The 18,652-nt window shown below is 37.0% G+C and overlaps 3 protein-coding genes across 3 annotated transcripts; all 3 read left to right on the top strand.

Moving 5' to 3' along the window:
- Positions 1–343: 343 nt before the first annotated feature.
- LOC127227352 (olfactory receptor 5AC1) lies at positions 344–1,267 on the top strand. Its single transcript, XM_051191654.1, has one exon. It carries the CDS (start codon positions 344–346, stop codon positions 1,265–1,267), a length of 924 nt encoding a protein of 307 aa, XP_051047611.1.
- Positions 1,268–8,065: 6,798 nt separating this feature from the next.
- Positions 8,066–9,004, top strand: LOC127227351 (olfactory receptor 187). The gene has a single exon (XM_051191653.1). The coding sequence runs from the start codon at positions 8,075–8,077 to the stop codon at positions 9,002–9,004; it is 930 nt and encodes a 309-aa protein (XP_051047610.1). The 5' UTR covers positions 8,066–8,074.
- Positions 9,005–13,968: 4,964 nt separating this feature from the next.
- LOC127227350 (olfactory receptor 187) lies at positions 13,969–14,904 on the top strand. Its single transcript, XM_051191652.1, has one exon. It carries the CDS (start codon positions 13,975–13,977, stop codon positions 14,902–14,904), a length of 930 nt encoding a protein of 309 aa, XP_051047609.1. The 5' UTR covers positions 13,969–13,974.
- Positions 14,905–18,652: the final 3,748 nt, after the last annotated feature.

The raw sequence follows: 18,652 nt of genomic DNA, 5'->3' as shown, positions 1-18,652 counted from the left end.
CTAGAGGCAGGAGGGTAGGCCTAGTCTCTACTTCAAATGACTTGACAGATTTACATGACCCCACCTGGATGGCATTGCCCTACATGTGGAATTGGGGTGGGGGAGGGGAGGGTGGTCAGGGTGCATGTGAGAGGGGAGAGAGGGGAAGAGAGAGGGAGGAAGGGAGGGAGAGGTAACTGGAATTGACATGTAAAATAAATAATAATAAATAAAAATGTAAACACTAAGGAAATAAAAAGCTCCCTTTTGAAATACATTATTAGCACAGGTCATGACAATTGGGTCATTTCTTTTTGACTGTTCCTTACTTGTCATTTCTTTCTAGTAATTGTCCAGGGTAGACATGACAGTTGGAAACCAGACTCCGGTGACTGAGTTCATCCTCACAGGACTCACAGATCATCCCAGGCTACAAGTTCTGCTCTTCTTGGTGTTCCTCATCATCTACCTCATCACGATGGTGGGCAACCTTGGACTGATTGCTCTCATCTGGAAGGATCCTCACCTTCATACTCCCATGTACTTATTCCTGGGAAGTTTAGCTTTTGCTGATGCATGTGCTTCATCCTCTGTGACCCCCAAGATGATTATCAATATCTTATCTAAGGATCATAAAACATTCTTGGTTGAGTGTTTCACACAGTTTTATTTCTTTGGCTCCAGTGCAACCACAGAATGTTTTCTTCTGTCAGTAATGGCCTATGACCGCTATGTGGCCATATGCAATCCTTTGCTTTATACAGTGATCATGTCCAATAACCTCTGTATGCAATTTATACATGTTTCATATATTGTTGGTTTTCTGCACTCAGCAATTCATGTGGGTTTGTTATTGAGATTGAATTTCTGCAAATCCAACATCATCCATTATTTCTACTGTGAAATTTTGCAATTATTCAAAATTTCCTGTACCGATCCTAAAATTAATATACTTCTGGTTTTAATATTTTCAGCTTTTATACAAGGTTTTACTTTTATTACTATTATCATCTCATACTCCTGTGTCCTCTTTGCCATCTTGAAAACAAAATCTGAGAAAGGCAGAAGCAAAGCCTTTTCCACCTGCATCTCCCACCTGCTCTCTGTGTCTTTGTTCTATGGTACGCTCTTCCTCATGTATGTGCGCCCCCGGTCGTCATCGGGTGAAAACAATGACAAAATGTATTCTTTGTTTTACACAATAATTATTCCCTTTCTAAATCCTTTTATATACAGTCTGAGAAACAAAGAGGTAATATCTGCCTTGAGAAGAAAAATGAAGAAATAAATAGTTGTCAGGTAAGTTTCAGAGAGTTCTTCCTTCTGAAGGGGGTAGGGCAATATCTAGAATGGTGGGTTAGAATGTGTTCTGCCAGATCATCAGATGCTCCTGAGCTCCCTGTGAAGGAAGTGGGCTTCTCATTAGTCTTCCCAGTGAAGTTTGGCCATGTAACCCACAGTTAGTGCATTCAGAAACACTATGCATCTTTGCATCTGAGCATTTAACTTCTTCAGACTAAGTATCTCTTGGGGACTTCCAAATTTGTAGGGAATAATTGAATATACTACTTAGAAACAGTGAAAAATGATTAACAAAAGACTGTTCCAATTAAGGCAGAAATAGAGTTACTGTCTTGAATGATCCCACTTCACTCTCCTAGACTGGAAAGTTAATGTGGCTTTTTTAGATTTTTGACATGTGTAGAGTGATGAAATTAATCTCTATCTCTTGGTAGAGTATATTCCAAAGAAATGTAGAATGTCAGGAAATGATAACAAGTTCAAAAGATATTAGGAAAGTAACTGGGAAGTAGAATGAGTTTAAAAGGATGGAGTAGTAAAACAAATCATTGCTCATGCTTCTAACTTATCATTTATTTTTATTAATATTCCAAGTACTAGGTACTCAAAAATTTATAAATTTTAGGATATTTTGGTTTATTAAAGAAATGTCAGAAATCAGCCTTGTTGTTGCCATTTCTACTGTTAAAGTACTTGAATAGAAGGCAAGGAAAGTGTATAAGTTATGAGAAATTTACTAGGAAGATAATAATGAAAATCTGTAGCCATGAATTCTCTCTCAACTACTGGTTGAGAATCTATTCTCACAATTTTAGTCTTTGTTCTTATTGCATAGAATTAGATGAATCAACTATGAACAACATAATCATATTTCTTATTCAACCTGGCTCTTTTGGAAACATTTACAAAGGAAAATGATGATAAAATGTAGAATTAAAGTTTCACAATTGAAGAATAAAAATAAGCCCGTTATGATAAAGCAATTTAGTTATTGTTAATTCAATCATTCCAAGAAAATTGTCATATATTTTAGCTAAGTATTTAGATATAAACAAATATCTCCTATCACAAATCTATTGTTAAAAAATATTTTTAGAGAAGTATAACTTCTTTATTCTAGCCATCAGAGTCTTTACCTTAGGTTTTCAATAGCAAAAGGACAAAATTTCTTCTAAAAGTATTGTCTGACAATATTTTATTTTGTTGATTTATACATTTGATCTGTACTTGTAGGAAACTTTCATGACATTATATAGCCTATGTAATTATTTTACAAATATAAAATAAAAATTTCCATAACAAGCTTATTTTTATTCTTAGCAGCATTCTTTTTCTACATTTTACTTTTGATCTTTTAAAAGTATTGCCCTAAATACATTTAATTACTTATGAACTCATGAATATATTTATTTTTTCATGTGTATGATATATATTTATGTACTCTTTTCTTTTCTCTATAGTCACATGTAATATGTGATTTTGCATGTCTTATCTTTTTTAATGAAGTCCCTTGTCTTGAATTAAACTGCCTTGAATGGGAAACAGTAACAGTTCCTTCACGTTGAAGGAACTGACTTTACATACATATATCCTTAACACAAGGCAGCCATTATTACAGCACAAGACAGAATTCCCTAGACATGATTACTGAATGGCAATGTCACAAGTCTATTGTTTCACTTAGTAGTCAGGGTTTTTCACTTTATAGCCTGTGTTTTATAAAATACTGATTTACTGAAGCAATGGAAGCAAATCAAATACTACTGCAGATACTGGATTGATTTCTGAAGGAAATATGTATTAGGACTTCTTAACTTTTTCCATTTCATACTCCTGTGTGATGAGAAATGATGGTAGAAGAAAATGAAAAAGCCTTTCATCTTTGTAATTTAACCATTACATTTCTGTAAGACCAGAAAACTTTGAATGGTCAGTAAATAACAAAACAATTCATAATATCCAATAGTCTGGAATCTGAGTGAAGCTATTTCACAACGAGTTTATTGGTTTTGCTTGTCATTTTGAATGTGTACTTTTAAAACAATTACTTCTTTTATTTTTTGACATCATAATATAAACACACCATTTCTATCTGTTGTTTTATCCCTTTAAAGTCTCCCATATATCCCACCTTGCTCTCTTTCAAATCCATGCCCACTTATAAACTGTTTGTGTGTGTATAGCCCTAAGAACATAAGTACAAACTGCTCTTTCTGCATAATGTTACTTAAATGTATGTTTTTAGGGATGACCGGTCAGGGTTAGATAACCAGCCAGTGTGTGCTTCCCTGGATAAGACAATTTCCTCCACGCTCCTTAGTTGTCTGGAGTTCTACTTTTGAGTTCGGTATCAAGACTTACATGAAGTCCCACTGCAACTCTGCAAGTACTGCCAGGAATACCTCAGGTCCACTGAAAAAGAAAAACAATGATTTTTTATGTTGTTATGGAGTTGCCAACTATTTCATGATCCCATAGGGAATCAAACCCCGTAGTTTAAGCAGCTGGGATTTAGATCTCTAGCCATAAGTTATTATTATTTTTTTAATAACTCACACAAAACTGTCCTAGCCAAAGCTTTCAGTGTGAAATTTCCTAGTACAGTTTGTCTAAACAGATCAAATTTGCCATGTCTAAGGGGAAACAATAGTCTAAAGTAGAATTTGGGTATTAAAATTCTAATACATTCCTGCAATGGATATTTATTAGTATCAAGTATGCGATGCCCTAAGGGACCAATTTGGACTTCTTATAGGCGTCCAAACCCACAGTGCCCAGTAGAGCAGCCTCACCTGGTCCCTCAGAGACCCCTGGGCTTTGGGGAATTTCGGTTCTCTAGCCCTTCGACTTCTGGAAAAATCAGATAGGGCTTCAATTGTTACATTCTTTGTTGGTGGGAAATTGATATAAACAGTTTCCTGTGCTTGGACAATGGAACTTTCAAGCTTGTCACCAGGGGAAGAATTTCTATCTATGGTACTGCCTTTCTGGTCCACTGTGTTCTGCTTTGGAAAGTAGAGTGCTTCCAAAGATCATAGCAATGTCTTTTGAGATACAGATAGAAAAGAGTTGTACTACATGTACTGTCCCTTTCTGAGAGAATTAAGAGTGTTGTCTCTTTTATAAGAATTTTGTATTTGGCTTTGGATCCTCACATATTTTAGTATAAATGAGGGTAGCAGCAACAATGAATTATATTTTAACTTTGTGGCTAGATACAACTAAGCAAAGTGGCTTGAATTGTTCTCTTAAATGAGACTTTTAATTTTTAAACTAACTATTGGCTTTTAATTCTCATGGATTAGAGTGTTAATTTAAATTCATTTTAAAGAGCCATGTAATAGTGATTGCCATATAAGCAATGATTCTGACGATTTCCAGTCCAAAGATGGACTGTGTTCTGTTTACTTACATTTTCTAACTAAGATTTTTAAGGTGAGTAGTGAAAAGTTTCCACTCCTCTTTGTGTTACTTTACTATTAATACATTTGTAGGTAATAGGTAAAGTTTTATGTTATATGTGAATAAATATATAACAGAACATGCATGAAATATGTTTCATGGAGTGTTGTTTTGATATATTTTTATGTACACAAAGAGAGATACATATAGGAAACATGCAGAAAATATTTCTCACTACTTTTTCCTATATTTATTAATAATTATATATTAATTATGCCCCATATGCCAAGTTATTTGAGAATTTGATTTTTTGCAATAGTTAATCCTGTACTGAAGGAGAAATATGAATTTACCTAATATTTATAAATTTTGGCACTGTGTTCATTATATAGGTGTCAACTTACTTAATTTTGTTCTGTTAAAACAATGGGACAGAAATAATTGGTCAAGTGACTATGTGTTCTCAAGTTGAAATATTATAAGATTTCTAGGAAAATGTTTTTATAATTCTTTTAATTGTAATGAAAATCAGCATATAAACACAGGAAGAAGTCTTAGGCAGTGACTATATATGTGGTGTTTAAACATGAAGCATACAAGCATAGTGAAGGGAATTTTAATATTTGTTTTACAAATATATATTCTATAAGAAAATATGTTTTTGCTTGTATAAAACAGAAACAAGCACCTCTGTAGTAAGACATAGAGCCCTTTGGGTATATTCTAAGAGTGACACTGCTGGCTCTTGTGGCAGATCTATTTTCAGTATTAGGAGGAAACTCCATACATATTTCCATAGTGGCTGTACCCATGTTCACTCCCAGCAGCACTAATCAAGCACTGCCCTTTCCTACATTCTCATCAGCTAATGTTGTCCCTTGTTTAATTATTCTTGGCTATTCTGGCTAAGGTAAGATGAAATCTCAACCTAGTTTTGATTTCCATTTCCACTGTAGATAAGGACTTTAAACATTTAAAATAGTGGCTCTTGGCCATTTGTGCTTCTTTTGAGAACTTTATTCCCATGCCCCACTTTAAAAAATTAGGCTGTTGCCTCTCTTGCTCTTTAGTTTTTAAAGTTCATTGTATATTCTATATACCAATCTTCTGTTAGATTTTTTTCCCCATTCTGTAGGGCCGACTCTTTATTCATGTGACAGTGTCCTTTGTTAAAATGTTTAGTATTGGCTCTAGCAAATAAGCACCAAGGCTAAGACAAACATTAATTCTGTCTCTGAAACTTGCAGCTTCTTCTAATTTTTAGTCTTCTAGTCTTCCCTCTCTACTCTGTCGTTCACAGTTATCCCTCTACACCTTTATCAAACTCTTCCTTTTTCTCTTCATTTCATTCTCTTTCAACTACACAAATGACCTTTCTAGTTTCCCTGTGATTTCCTCTTCTTACTGCCTTCCTCTTCTCTCTATTCACTTTTTGTCCTTTGTGGAAAAGCTGTTCTCACTGTAGTTTAGAAGCACTGGACAAACGCCAACTGTCTTCTATAGTTTCTAGAATATTCTACATCATTACTTCTTTTTAATGCCATTTCCTTTTTGTATGGCTCTTTGCTTCTCATTAATCATGTTGTAGCAAGGTGTTTTCACCTAAGCCATTACAATTTTCTTAGTTGTCAACCCTTGAATATCTCTAGTCATTTAGTCAGAGCCTTTATTTTGATCTCTGGCACCGGACAGAAAGGGATCCAGGTAGTCACATGTAATTATGATTAAGCCTTAATAGACCCAACAAAACCAATTTAATGTTGTCAATTTAAGAAAACTGACACATGAGAGAAAGATGCCATGTGACAGGGTTCAAGCAGAGGGGATTTTCATTAGGGAAAGGGGTCATAAAAAGGGGAAGAGAAATGGAGAGACTTGCCTCTGGAAACAGGAGCAGCTGGAGAGAGGAGAAAGGAAAGGGGGAGAGAGAAGAATGAAGAGAGGAAAGTGAGAGAGGGAGAGAGGGAGAGAGAGAGAGGGAGGGAGGGAGGGAGAGAGAGAGCAGGAGGGAGAGAGAGAGAGAGAGAGAGAGAGAGAGAGAGAGAGAGAGAGATGGGAGGTGGGCAGGGCCCTTTAAAAGGAAATACAGTGAGTATGCACAGGTGGTGCTCTTAGTGGCTGCAGCTGAGGACATATCCTGTCAGAACCCCAAGGTCAGGCCAGTACAGAAGCCTGAATACTAACAAATGTCTCCTGCTTGCTTTGTAATAACAACAGTAGTGCACCTAAATTCTCAAGCTAAATTCTAAAAGACCTTCTATACAGTTAGCAAATATTTTACTCCCATTTTATTAAACATCCGATTTATATCTTAAAATAGCACATAGTATAGGCTCTATATCATGAATCATTTCCAGTTTATCACTCTGTCTTCATAACAGTTTTCAGTGTCCCCTTATAGAAACATTGGTGAACATTGAATTAAAAAATTACCTGGGGAAGATTTAAAAGGTAGATCATTGTTTGTAAATTATCCAACCAATATCTGTAGTTACATCTTTCAATCTTCCTTTTTCTTTTGGAACACACTTTATTCTGAAAACTAAATTTGCTTAAGAGGATCTTGCAATAGGGACAATATGGCCTTTGTCTGTTCCACCCACCCATAGGCCTGGAGTTTAACTGGGTAGGAGAACCTGGTCATTTCTTGAGGCTAAAACCCAGCCATCACTATGGCCAATTCAGTGCAAAGTCAGTCTTCAAATGGCCATAAAGGGAGGTGTGCTTTTTCTGATCTGTATTATATTTTATTTATTTTTTTTCATTTTTTTACAACCCGACCACAGTTCTCTCAATCTATTTTTGTACAAATGTTCCCAGACAGATCTGAAATAACACCTGCTTTGGGAGCTTCTGTGTAGAGTAAGAAGTTCCTATGCTGTGGAATCTAGTTTCTCCTCCCAAATCCTCACTTTATTGCTACTATATAATTAATAAAGTTAATTTGAGATATTTTCTCCTGCCATTATCTGTAATGTTGTTATTGCATCAAGGAAGTATATTTTAATTGACTAAAACCATGCAATTCAGTTCACTTTTTAATTCAGGAGCTTTAAACATCTTTGCAATAACATGGAATCTATGATGCAGATATTGAATTTTCCTACCAAACCAATGGATTTTCTACACATTTCATGAATGTTTAGAAGGTGTCATATTATTGTTAAATATATTAAGATATTCACATGTTAAAATTACATTAATGAATTGAAATATTTCTTAGTTTCAAGAATAGTTTCCATTTATTATATTCAAACTGAACAATACCCAGAGGTCATTCTGATACATATTGGTGTATTTTAAATACCTTATGAAAATTTCACTTTACGAGTCCTTAGTAAATAATGTCTGAATTTGCTGCCCTTTCATTTCAGGGATATCTACTGAGGACATGGAAACAGAGAATGCAACACTGGTGACACAATTTGTTCTCACAGGTCTCACTCATTTGCCACAGTGGAAAGTCCCCCTGTTCCTGCTGTTCTTAGTGATCTATCTCATCACTGTTGTGGGGAACCTTGGTCTGATTGTTCTCATCTGGAATGACCCTGGCCTTCACATCCCCATGTACCTATTCCTAGGGAGCTTAGCCTTTGTGGATACTTGGTTATCATCCACAATCACACCAAAGATGCTTCTCACCTTCATAGCTAAGAGTAAACTGATCTCTCTCTCTGAATGCATGACCCAATTTTTTTCATTTGTAATGTGTGCAACCATGGAATGTTTTCTCTTGGCAGCAATGGCCTATGATCGCTATGCAGCCATATGCAAACCTTTACTGTACCCAGTAATCATGACAAACAGACTGTGTATATGTCTGCTAGTCTTGACCTTTGTAACTGGAATTCTTCATGCTTCAATTCATGAAGGCATGTTATTCAGATTAACCTTCTGTAATTCCAACATAATACATCACTTCTACTGTGATGTTATGCCACTGCTAAAGATTTCCTGTATTGATCCTTCTCTTAATTACTTAATTGTTTTTATATTTTCTGGCTCAATCCAAGTAATCACCATTTCAACAATTCTAGGTTCTTATACAATTGTTCTGTGTACAGTCTTAAAAAAGAAATCTGCCAGAGGCATGAAGAAAGCTTTTTCCACCTGTGGGGCCCATCTCTTGTCTGTGTCTTTATATTATGGTTCTCTTCTCTTCATGTATCTGCTTCCTGCATCTCAAAAAGTGCAGGAAGAAGACATGATGGATTCTGTCTTTTACACTGTCATAATCCCTGTGATGAATCCAATCATCTACAGTCTGAGAAACAAGCAAATCAAAGATTCACTGGAAAAATTCATTAAGAGAAAGGTTTAGGTCTCATGTTACTAAATGTTGTCTTTTTTTTTTCAAACTTGTGTTGGCTTAACATGGCTTATTTTGTTCATAGTCTAAAGTATCTTCTAATTGCACCTATTCTATTATTTTAATGAATTAATGTGTAAATGCCAATTTCTTTCAAATATTTCTGTGTGTATTTTCAATTTTACAAAGACTTATAATAAAATATTATACTATGATGTAGTTGCAGCATGTCAAACTGGTTTTCATGTTCTTCATAATGACTTTAGCTGCTTCAGGAGAGTAAGACCTCTGAAAAAGACTGCAATGTGGTGTTTTTCAGCTTGGAAGCTCACATCACATTTACCTCTGTTGAAATACAGTTTTATGTTTCAATGACAAACAGAAGTGTCTAGCATATGATCCAGAATATGAAATGTTAACAATATAGTAGGAATCTTATTGCTATTTTTTAATTTTTATTTATTTATTTATTTATTTTATATAACCAAGTCCATTTAAATGAAAACAAACATTTATAGACAATATTTTGGAATTTGGGCGTCGTTCTTTCCAAACTACTTCCTGCTGGTAAGGGGCGCTGTCATGGGGGATTCTAAGAAGATGCAGAAATCCTGGCTGTAGTCTGTAAAAGAAACAGAGAGGACACCAAATAGTCAGGACCAAAAAAAAAAAAAAAAAAAAAAAAAAAAGAGTTCCTCATGACACATAATAATCACAACACTAAGTAAACAGAATAAAGAAAGGATATTAAAGGCTGCAAGGGTTAGACTAACTTATGCATAAAGGCAGGGCTATTAGAATAATACCTGATTTTTAAACAGAAACTCTAAATCCAGAAGGGCCTATATAGTTGTTTTATAAACTCTGAGAGAACATGGTTGCCCACCCAGACTACTGTACCCAGCAATACTGTCAACCACAATCCACAGAAAAAGAAAAATAGACCATGACAAAAACCTAACTTAAGCAATTTCTAGCTTCCAATCAAGTTCTTCAAATGTACTAGGAGTCCAAGAACATAAAAGAAACAAATAATCCCATGTGAATAAATCAAAAAAGAGAGGAACAAATCTACACCTTAACAAAGTTGTGGGAATCAATTAACCCTGTTCTTTGACAACTCTCAATATTAATGGTCTCAACTGCCAATTACTGAGAGGATATTGCAATTCTAAACATTTATATGCCAAATACCAGGGAACACAAGTTCATAAAAGAAACACAATACCACTTAAATCACACACTGACCCTCACAGAGTGATAGTGTGAGACTTCAATGTCCTACTCTGGCCAATAGACTAATTTTCCAGACTTAGACAGAGAAATTCTGGAGCTAAAAAAAAATGTCATAAATCAAATGGACCTGATAAATAGCTACAGAACATTTCACTCAAGCATTAAAGAATATCTTTTCTCCTCAGCAGTTCATGAAACATTACCCCAAAACTGACCACAAATTTGGACACAATAAGTCTCAACATATATAAGAAAACTGAAATAATACCTTAATACCTTGCATCCCTCTGACAAACATGGATTAAAGCTGGATATCAACAGCAGAAAGTATAAAAAAAATCATGGAAACTGAACAACCCACTGTTGAATGCAAAATGGGTCAAGAGAGAAATCAAGAAAGATATTAAAAAGTCCTTTTAGAATCAAATGAAGATGAAAATAACAACATACTCAAACCCATGGAACACAATGAAGGTAGTTCTAAGAGGCAAGTTTACAGCACTAAGTGCCTACATTGAAAAGTGGGTGGGGGAATCCTGTTGTAAGACTTTTCTTTTTGGGGCTCATTTGACGCTTTGGCCTTTTTGAGGGGCCCATCACCCAGATACCTCTCACACAAAGGCTTATTCTTAGTTATGAATGTTCAGCCTTAGCTTGGGTGCCTGGCCCCTGATGGCCTGCTCTCCTTACCCTCTTGTTGTTCCTCCTCGTTTTTCCTTCTGTTTATACTCTCTGCCTGCCAGCCCCACCTATCCTTGCTTCTCCCTTGTTATTGACCTCTCGGATCTTTATTATGACCACTGGGTGTCTTAGGCAGGCACAGTACCACAGCTTCACAGAGTTAAACAAATGCAGCACAAAGAAAATCCACATAACTAAAAATAATACTCTACTACAGAATCCCATTAGTAACACAAGGGACTTGTGGCTGGTGGCAGGTGTAGTGGTTCGAGGATAGATACTGGTGTTGAACATATGGTTGGATGGAGTGGTTACATATGGAGAAGTGACATGTGTGTTGTGACAGATGCAGTGGATCCAGGCTAGACCCAGGTTAGACACTGGAGAATGTTGCGGGATGTGTGACTGGATGGGTAGGTTGGGTACTGAGAACAAAGGGCCTGTTAGTGGTGGCAGGTAGGACAGATCCACACTAGACTCTATGGGGTGCGGGAGGGAGTGTCCAGACTAGGCTAAGAGAGACTCACTTTTGCCAGCCTAGGCATTTGAGAAGAAATTGTGAGGTCTCTAAATGCTTTTTTCAATAGTTAATATTTAAATCTCGTCCAGCATTGGAAATGTATGATGTTTAAGTGTGTGATACTCTGTGGGACTAATTTGGGCATTTCATAGGGGTCAAAATCTACAGTGGCCAGTAGAGCAGCCTTACCTAGTTCTCTAGGGAGCCTTTAGTCCAAATGGGAATTTAGGTCTCCAATCAATCCTCTTCTAGAAAAAAAACCTTGCAGGGGTATAATCTGATTCTTGTGTTGAAGGATGGAGTTCATATAAACAATATATTTTGTGCTTGGGCAGTTAAACTTCCAAAATGAATCCCTGTGAGAAGACTCGCTACCCATGGTACTGCCTTCCTACGCCTGTGCTGTCCTGTTTGTTAATAATTTAGATAGCTTGGCACATTTGAAGTATCTCAGCGGTTTCTTTCAAGATATGTGTAAGTGAGAAATGAGTTCAATAATATTCATTATCCTGTTCATAGATGTTCAAGAATACTTTTTATTCCATTATAACTTGGCTTTGGATTCCTACATAGCTAAATACAAATGAAAACAACAACAGAATTACCTGTATTTTTAACATTGTTGCTAAAGATGAGTTAGCAAAATAACTTGAATTGTTCTCTTTAATGGTAGTTTTTCAAATGTTATCATCTTGCTATAATGACTTTTCAGATCTCAAGAAGCTAATATTTTAATGATTTCTTCCTGGTCTGTGACTTAAGTATATTCTTTGTGTAGCAACAGGATCTTGCTGTCCAAGTCTGGAGGGTCCTAAGAGTGATGGGCTTAAGCTGTGGTGTGTGTGTGTGTGTGTGTGTATGTGACCTTAGTAGCAAATAACTCAAAAATCAGGTTTTTATTTGCTAGCATGGGGTGTCTGGTTGGGGTGTGTGCCTTCCCTACTGTAGGACAACTCCATTAATCTTATTATGTATATGTATATGTGTTATGTATATACTTTTTTGTACTTATCCGTTTTGTGCTTTTTATCATCATGTTGTCCACTCCTTCCTATATAATTTCCACTTGTTTATCTTTAGTGGAAAAGCTCTCTACAGGCAATAGGTTACAGCAGTTATGGGTGCTTGCTAAATGCTGATTGCCTCCACATGTCTTAGAGTATTTACAGCATTTCTATACAATGTAGCCACCTCCATCCCCTTATTTCTTCTGTTTCCCTACATTGGCTCTATCATGTGCAGGGGATTGTTTTCACCAAAGCCATTAAAAATTCTTAATTTTCAAAATGTAGGGCACTCTAGTCAGTTGAACTTCATCTTTTTTACTTCTATTACCTTTCCTTTCTTAGCGATCACAACTTTAAACAATCCAGTTATGTTCTTATGCCCAAAATACATTTATATATTTTCATTGGAGTGACTTAGGCTCATGGTTGCAAGGAGAAATGTTTCTTTGGCAATGATAGTGGCTGAGGATAGACATTTTTGTTGAGAGTAGAGTAATTCGCTGTACCAAAAGGAAGAAAACAAAACACACACTGTGATTAAACGTTGGTAGCACAGCTCTCTTGCTCATGATGAAAACAACAGACTAATGAATCTAATTTCTCAGGTTCAAGTAGCACAGCTCTCTTGCTCATGATGAAAACAACAGACTAATGAATCTAATTTCTCAGGTTCAAGGTAAAAAAAAAAAAAAAAACCATACAAAGCTCGAGAATGGGTTTTTATTTTTCCTTCTTCATTGAACATCTGGTTAGCATGCCACACCTCACTGGTTAGTAGTAGGTCTGTATTATGAAGTCATTGTGACTTACCATTTTGTTCTCCAATTTTCCCCAATGTCCTATCACATATACATTTGATTTCATAGAATTTCAAGTCATCTGGGGATTTTTTTTTAGGTAGACTATTAGACCCTTGTTTATACTAATACAGCAATTTCTACAGTTATATTTCACACAAATGTTCCCAGAAAATGTTGATATATAATCTACTTTGGAAGTTTTTGAATACTGTAATAGCTTCCTAATATTGTTGCTTCCAGCCCTATCACCCCCTGAAACCTATTTCTTTCTACTACTGTGTAATAACTCTAGAATTAATTTTGAAGCATTTTGCAAGCTATTACCTATGGTTAACATTTGCTCAAAGGTTAGTCACTATATTTCAGTTGGTTGAGACCATTTATTTCAAACTAAGATATAGTGCAGGTGTATAAAACAAATTTTTTCTTGATTCATAATCTATAATTTAAATACAATTTTTTTACTGATACACATTTTACAAATGTTGGAAGACATCTGGTTTTCATTCACCTGTTGTTACATTCACATTTAAAATTTGAGTAATGAATTTGGGTCATTCTTTAATCTCAAGGGTAGTTTCCATCTACCAAGATAACTTTAGGTACAATAACAAGGCATTTTTATAAGTTTATGACTGCATTTATATGTTCCAACACCCAGAAATTCACCTTTACAAACTCATAGTGAATGCTGTGTGACTTTCAATGTTTTTCATCTCAGGGACATCCAGTGAGGACATGGGAACAAAGAACACAACACTGGTGACACAATTTGTTCTCACAGGACTCACTCATCTGCCACAGTGGAAAGTCCCCCTGTTCCTGCTGTTCTTGGTGATCTATCTCATCACCGTTGTGGGGAACCTTGGCCTGATCACTCTCATCTGGAATGACCCTGGCCTTCACATCCCCATGTACTTATTTCTGGGGAGTTTAGCCTTTGTGGATACTTGGTTATCATCCACAGTGACACCAAAGATGCTACTAGACTTTTTTGCTAAGAGTAAACTGATATCTCTCTCAGAATGTATGGTACAGTTTTTTTCATTTGGAATCAGTGCAACCACAGAATGTTTTCTCTTGGCAGCAATGGCCTATGACCGCTACACAGCCATATGCAAACCTTTACTGTACCCAGTGATTATGACAAATAGACTCTGTGTACGTCTGCTAATATTATCATTTGTGGGTGGACTTATTCATGTTTTGCTTCATGAAGGCTTTTTATTCAGATTAACCTTCTGTAATTCCAACATAATACACCACTTTTACTGTGACGTTATGCCACTGTTAAAGATTTCCTGTACTGATCCTTCTCTCAATTACCTAATGCTTTTTATTTTCTCTGGCTCAATTCAGTTATTTAGTATTTTGACTATTCTGGTCTCTTATATACTTGTTCTGTTCTCAATCTTAAAGCAGAAATCTATCAAAGGCATAAAGAAAGCCTTCTCCACTTGCGGAGCCCACCTCCTGTCTGTAACTTTGTACTACGGCTCTCTTCTTTTCATGTATGTGCGGCCAGCATCTCCACAGGTAGATGACGATGACATGATGGACTCCGTATTTTACACAGTCATAATTCCTGTACTGAATCCAATTATCTACAGCTTGAGAAATAAGCAAGTAAAAAATTCACTGGTGAAATTCTTAAAGAGAAATGCTTAGGTCTCAAATTATCATCAGCTTGTGTTTTTATTAAATCATACATTCTTTGTGTATCTAAGTTTTGTTCATTGTCTAAAATATTTTGCATTTTCTCACCTAAAAGGCCTTTATTGGTGGTTTTGTGGGTATTTGAGTGTATGGGGTATATTGTATGGTGGATGCACACTTACACGCACAGTTAGTTACATTTGACCATGCACACTATGAAAAGGCTAAAGGAGTTCACCAAGTACCTCGCCTATAGGCTTACTTTCTTGAAAGAAATCTTTCACTGTAGCTAAGTTTGTATCCTTCTAATTCCAGAAATTATCAGTCCCCCATACCCCTGATATTACAGGTATATGTGGGCTCGTGATCACTGCAACACTGAAAAATGGTGTTCTTTCTTACTGACATCTGTATGGTGTGTTGTAGGGAATATAAACACAGCTATTTATCTTGTGCAGCAAGTGCTCTTACCCACTAAACACATCACCGTTCCCCAGAGCTAGCATCTAAAATATTGTCTCTATAATTTCCATAAAAATATTTGAAGTCATATACTTTTTATAAAATATACCAGCATAATAAAATACATACAGCAGAAATAAAATTAAAACACTTTAATGACAGGTTTGTATTTTATTCATTATAACATCATGTAGTTCCTATGTAGTAATGTGGTTCCTATGAAAAAGACAGGAATATGATGTCATTGATAGCATGAAGACTCATAGCACATGGGATAAGGAAATGCTGTATTTCTGTAAGCAGACACAAACTTGGGGGATATTGGTAAAAATCTGAACAGATCTTTCACTAAATTCTATTGGGAAACGATGACTTTCATTTCTTTTTTTTTAGTTTCCTTATTTTATTTATTCATTTATTTTATATAACCAAGTCCATTTAAATGAAAACAAACATTTAGACAATTTTTGGGAATTTGGGCGTCGTTCTTTCCAAACTACTTCCTGCTGGTAAGGGGCGCTGTCATTTCATTTCTTATAGCAATCCAATTTGCAGTTCCCATAGAGAAGGTAAAAGATATGGGAGTGTGAGTCCCACTTCCACCTGTGGGAGGTGTTAAGTTTGGGCCTGTTTCCAGCCTGCCTTCCAGGGCCCTGCTCAGCACCTCCTGAAGCCTGGGGCCTCTGGATACACAGGGGAACCTGTCCCAGCATCTAGCCTGGCTGGAGCCTTCCAGCTTCCTGGTGCCTCCTCCACCCACAGGAGGAACCTGCCTTCCAGGGGCCTGCTCAGAGCCTCCTGGGGACTAGGGACTTTGCATATAGAAGATCCCATCCCAGTGGACCAGCCCATTCAGAGTCTGCCTGCATCCTAGTCCCACCTCCACCCAGAGAAGCTTGTGCCTTCTCTGGCCCACATTCTGGGGCCCTGCTTGGAGCCTCCTGAGGCCTGGGGACTATGCAAGCATGGGGGAACCTGTCCCAGGGGATGGGCCTATACAGAATCTGCCAGTGTCCTGGTTTGGCCTCCCAGCATGGGAGGAGTCCTGCCACCACCCACTGGAAGAGGAGAGCCATCAGAGTATTGGATCTGCTTGCACCCTCCAGAAGAGAACCTTGGTCCATTACCTACCAAGAGAGGGAGAGACCCCATCAGTACACACTGGAAGAAGAGATGGGTAGATGGCAGTATAAGAACACAGTGAACAACAGAAAGATCAATATGATACCACCAGATTCTAGGGACCCCACACCAGCAAGACCTGAACATCCCAACACAGATGATGCAGAAGAGAATGACCCTAAAAAACAATTTCATGATGATGATAGAGAACCTCAAAGAGGTAATGAGAAAATCCCTTAAGGAACTGGAAGAAAAAACAAAAAAATTCAAGAAATAGAGGAAAAGACAAACAAAAACTGCAAGAAACAATTCAAACATTGCAAGGTTTGAAAGCTGAAATAGAGAAAATAAAAAGAAACAAACAAACAAACTACAGTCTGAGGGAGTGCTGGAAAGAGAAAAGTTGAGTAAATGATCAGGAAGTACAGATGCAAGCATAACCAATAGAATACAAAGTAAGAGATGGAGGAGAGAATCTTGGGTGCTGAAGATACACTAGGAGAAATAGATTCATTGACCAAAGAAAATCTTTTTTCTTTTAATTTTATTCTATTTTTAACAGTCTTTTAAAAAATATTTTTTTCTTATTTTACATATTGATACCAGTTTCCTCACACTCCCATTTCCCCATGCCCCCACCGAACCCCCATCCCATCCCCCATCCAACCCAGGGAGGGTGAGGCCCTCCAGGAGGTATCATCAAAATATGGCAAGTCATTCTTGGTAGGGCCTAGGTCCTCCCACATATCCCTAGGCTAAGGGAGTATTCCTCCATGGAAAATGAATTCCCAAGGTACGTTCTTGCACCAGGAATAGATACATCCTGGTTCCAATGTCACGGATCCCATAGACAGCCCAGGCCTCCTAATTCAGACCCACTTTCAGGAGGTCTTGGTCAGTCCTATGCTAGATTACCAGTTATCAATCTGGGGCCCATGAAATCCTCTTTGTTCAGGTCAGCTGTTTCTGTAGGTTTCTCCAGCCTGGTCTTGACCCCTTATCTCATCACTGCTCCCTCTCTCTCTAATACTGGATTCCAGGAGTTCAGCTCAGTGTTCAGCTGTAGGTGTCTGTTTCTGTTTCCATAAACTACTGGATGAGGACTCTAGGATGGCATATAGGGTAGTCATCAATCTCATTATTGGGGAAGGGCATTTAAGGTAGCCTCTCCACTATTGCTTAGATTCTTAGTTGGGATCATCCTTGTAGATCTCTGGACATTTCCCTAGGGTCAGATTTCTCTTTAATGGCTCCTTCTATTATGGTATCTCTTTTCTTTCTCTCCTCTATCCTTCTCTCGACTCAATGTTCCCTCATGTTCTCCTCTCCCCTCCTCCTCTCTCTTTCCCCTAACTCTTTCTCTCCTCCTCATCTGCTGCCAATTTGCTCAGGAGATATTGTCCCTTTCCCTTTCTGTGGGGGAACATGTATGTCTCTCTTAGGGTCTGCCTTGTTTCCTAACTTTTCTAGGGTGTGAATTATAGGCTGGTGATCCTTTACTCTATGTCTAAAATCCATACATGAGCGAGTTTGTCCTTTTGTGACTGTGTTACCTCAATCAGGATGGTTTCCTCTAGTCCCATCCATTTGTGACCAAAGAAAATATTTTAAGTCCAACAAATCCCTAACACAAAATACTCAGGAAATTATGGGACACCATGAAAAGGCCAAAATAAGAATAATAAGAAGAAGGTGAAGAAACCCAACTCAAACATGCAGAAAATATATTCAACAAAATCATAGAAGAAAATTTTCCCAACCTAAAAAAGACATGCCAATGAAAGTACAGAACACCAAATAGAGTAGAATACAAAAATGTCCCCTCACCACATGATAATCAAAACATGAAAAATACAAAATAAAGAATGAATATTAAGAGCAGCAAAGGAAAAGGGCCAAGTAACATATAAAGGACAACCTATCAGAATTACACCAGAGTTCTCCATGGGAACTCTGAAGGCCAGAAGGTCTGGGACAGATATTCTAACAACATTAAGAGACCATGGATGCCAGTCCAGACTACTGTCCCCAGCAAAGCTTTCAATCACTATAGATGGAGAAACCAAGATATTCCATGACAAAACCAGATTTAAACAACACATATCATCTAATCTAGCCATACAGAAAGTTCTGGAAAGAAAACTCCAACCTAGATGTTAACTACACCCACAAAAAC

Source organism: Phodopus roborovskii, unplaced genomic scaffold, assembly GCF_943737965.1.
Source record: "Phodopus roborovskii unplaced genomic scaffold, PHOROB, whole genome shotgun sequence".
In the NCBI taxonomy this organism is placed as follows: Eukaryota; Metazoa; Chordata; class Mammalia; order Rodentia; family Cricetidae; genus Phodopus; species Phodopus roborovskii.
Note: the sequence above shows the minus strand (reverse complement) of the source record. Positions and strands in the feature narration are given on the sequence as shown.

Excerpts from the sequence above, each read along its gene's own strand:
- LOC127227352 (XM_051191654.1), top strand. The coding sequence starts at position 344 with ATGACAGTTGGAAACCAGACTCCGGTGACTGAGTTCATCCTCACAGGA.
- LOC127227351 (XM_051191653.1), top strand. The coding sequence starts at position 8,075 with ATGGAAACAGAGAATGCAACACTGGTGACACAATTTGTTCTCACAGGT.
- LOC127227350 (XM_051191652.1), top strand. The coding sequence starts at position 13,975 with ATGGGAACAAAGAACACAACACTGGTGACACAATTTGTTCTCACAGGA.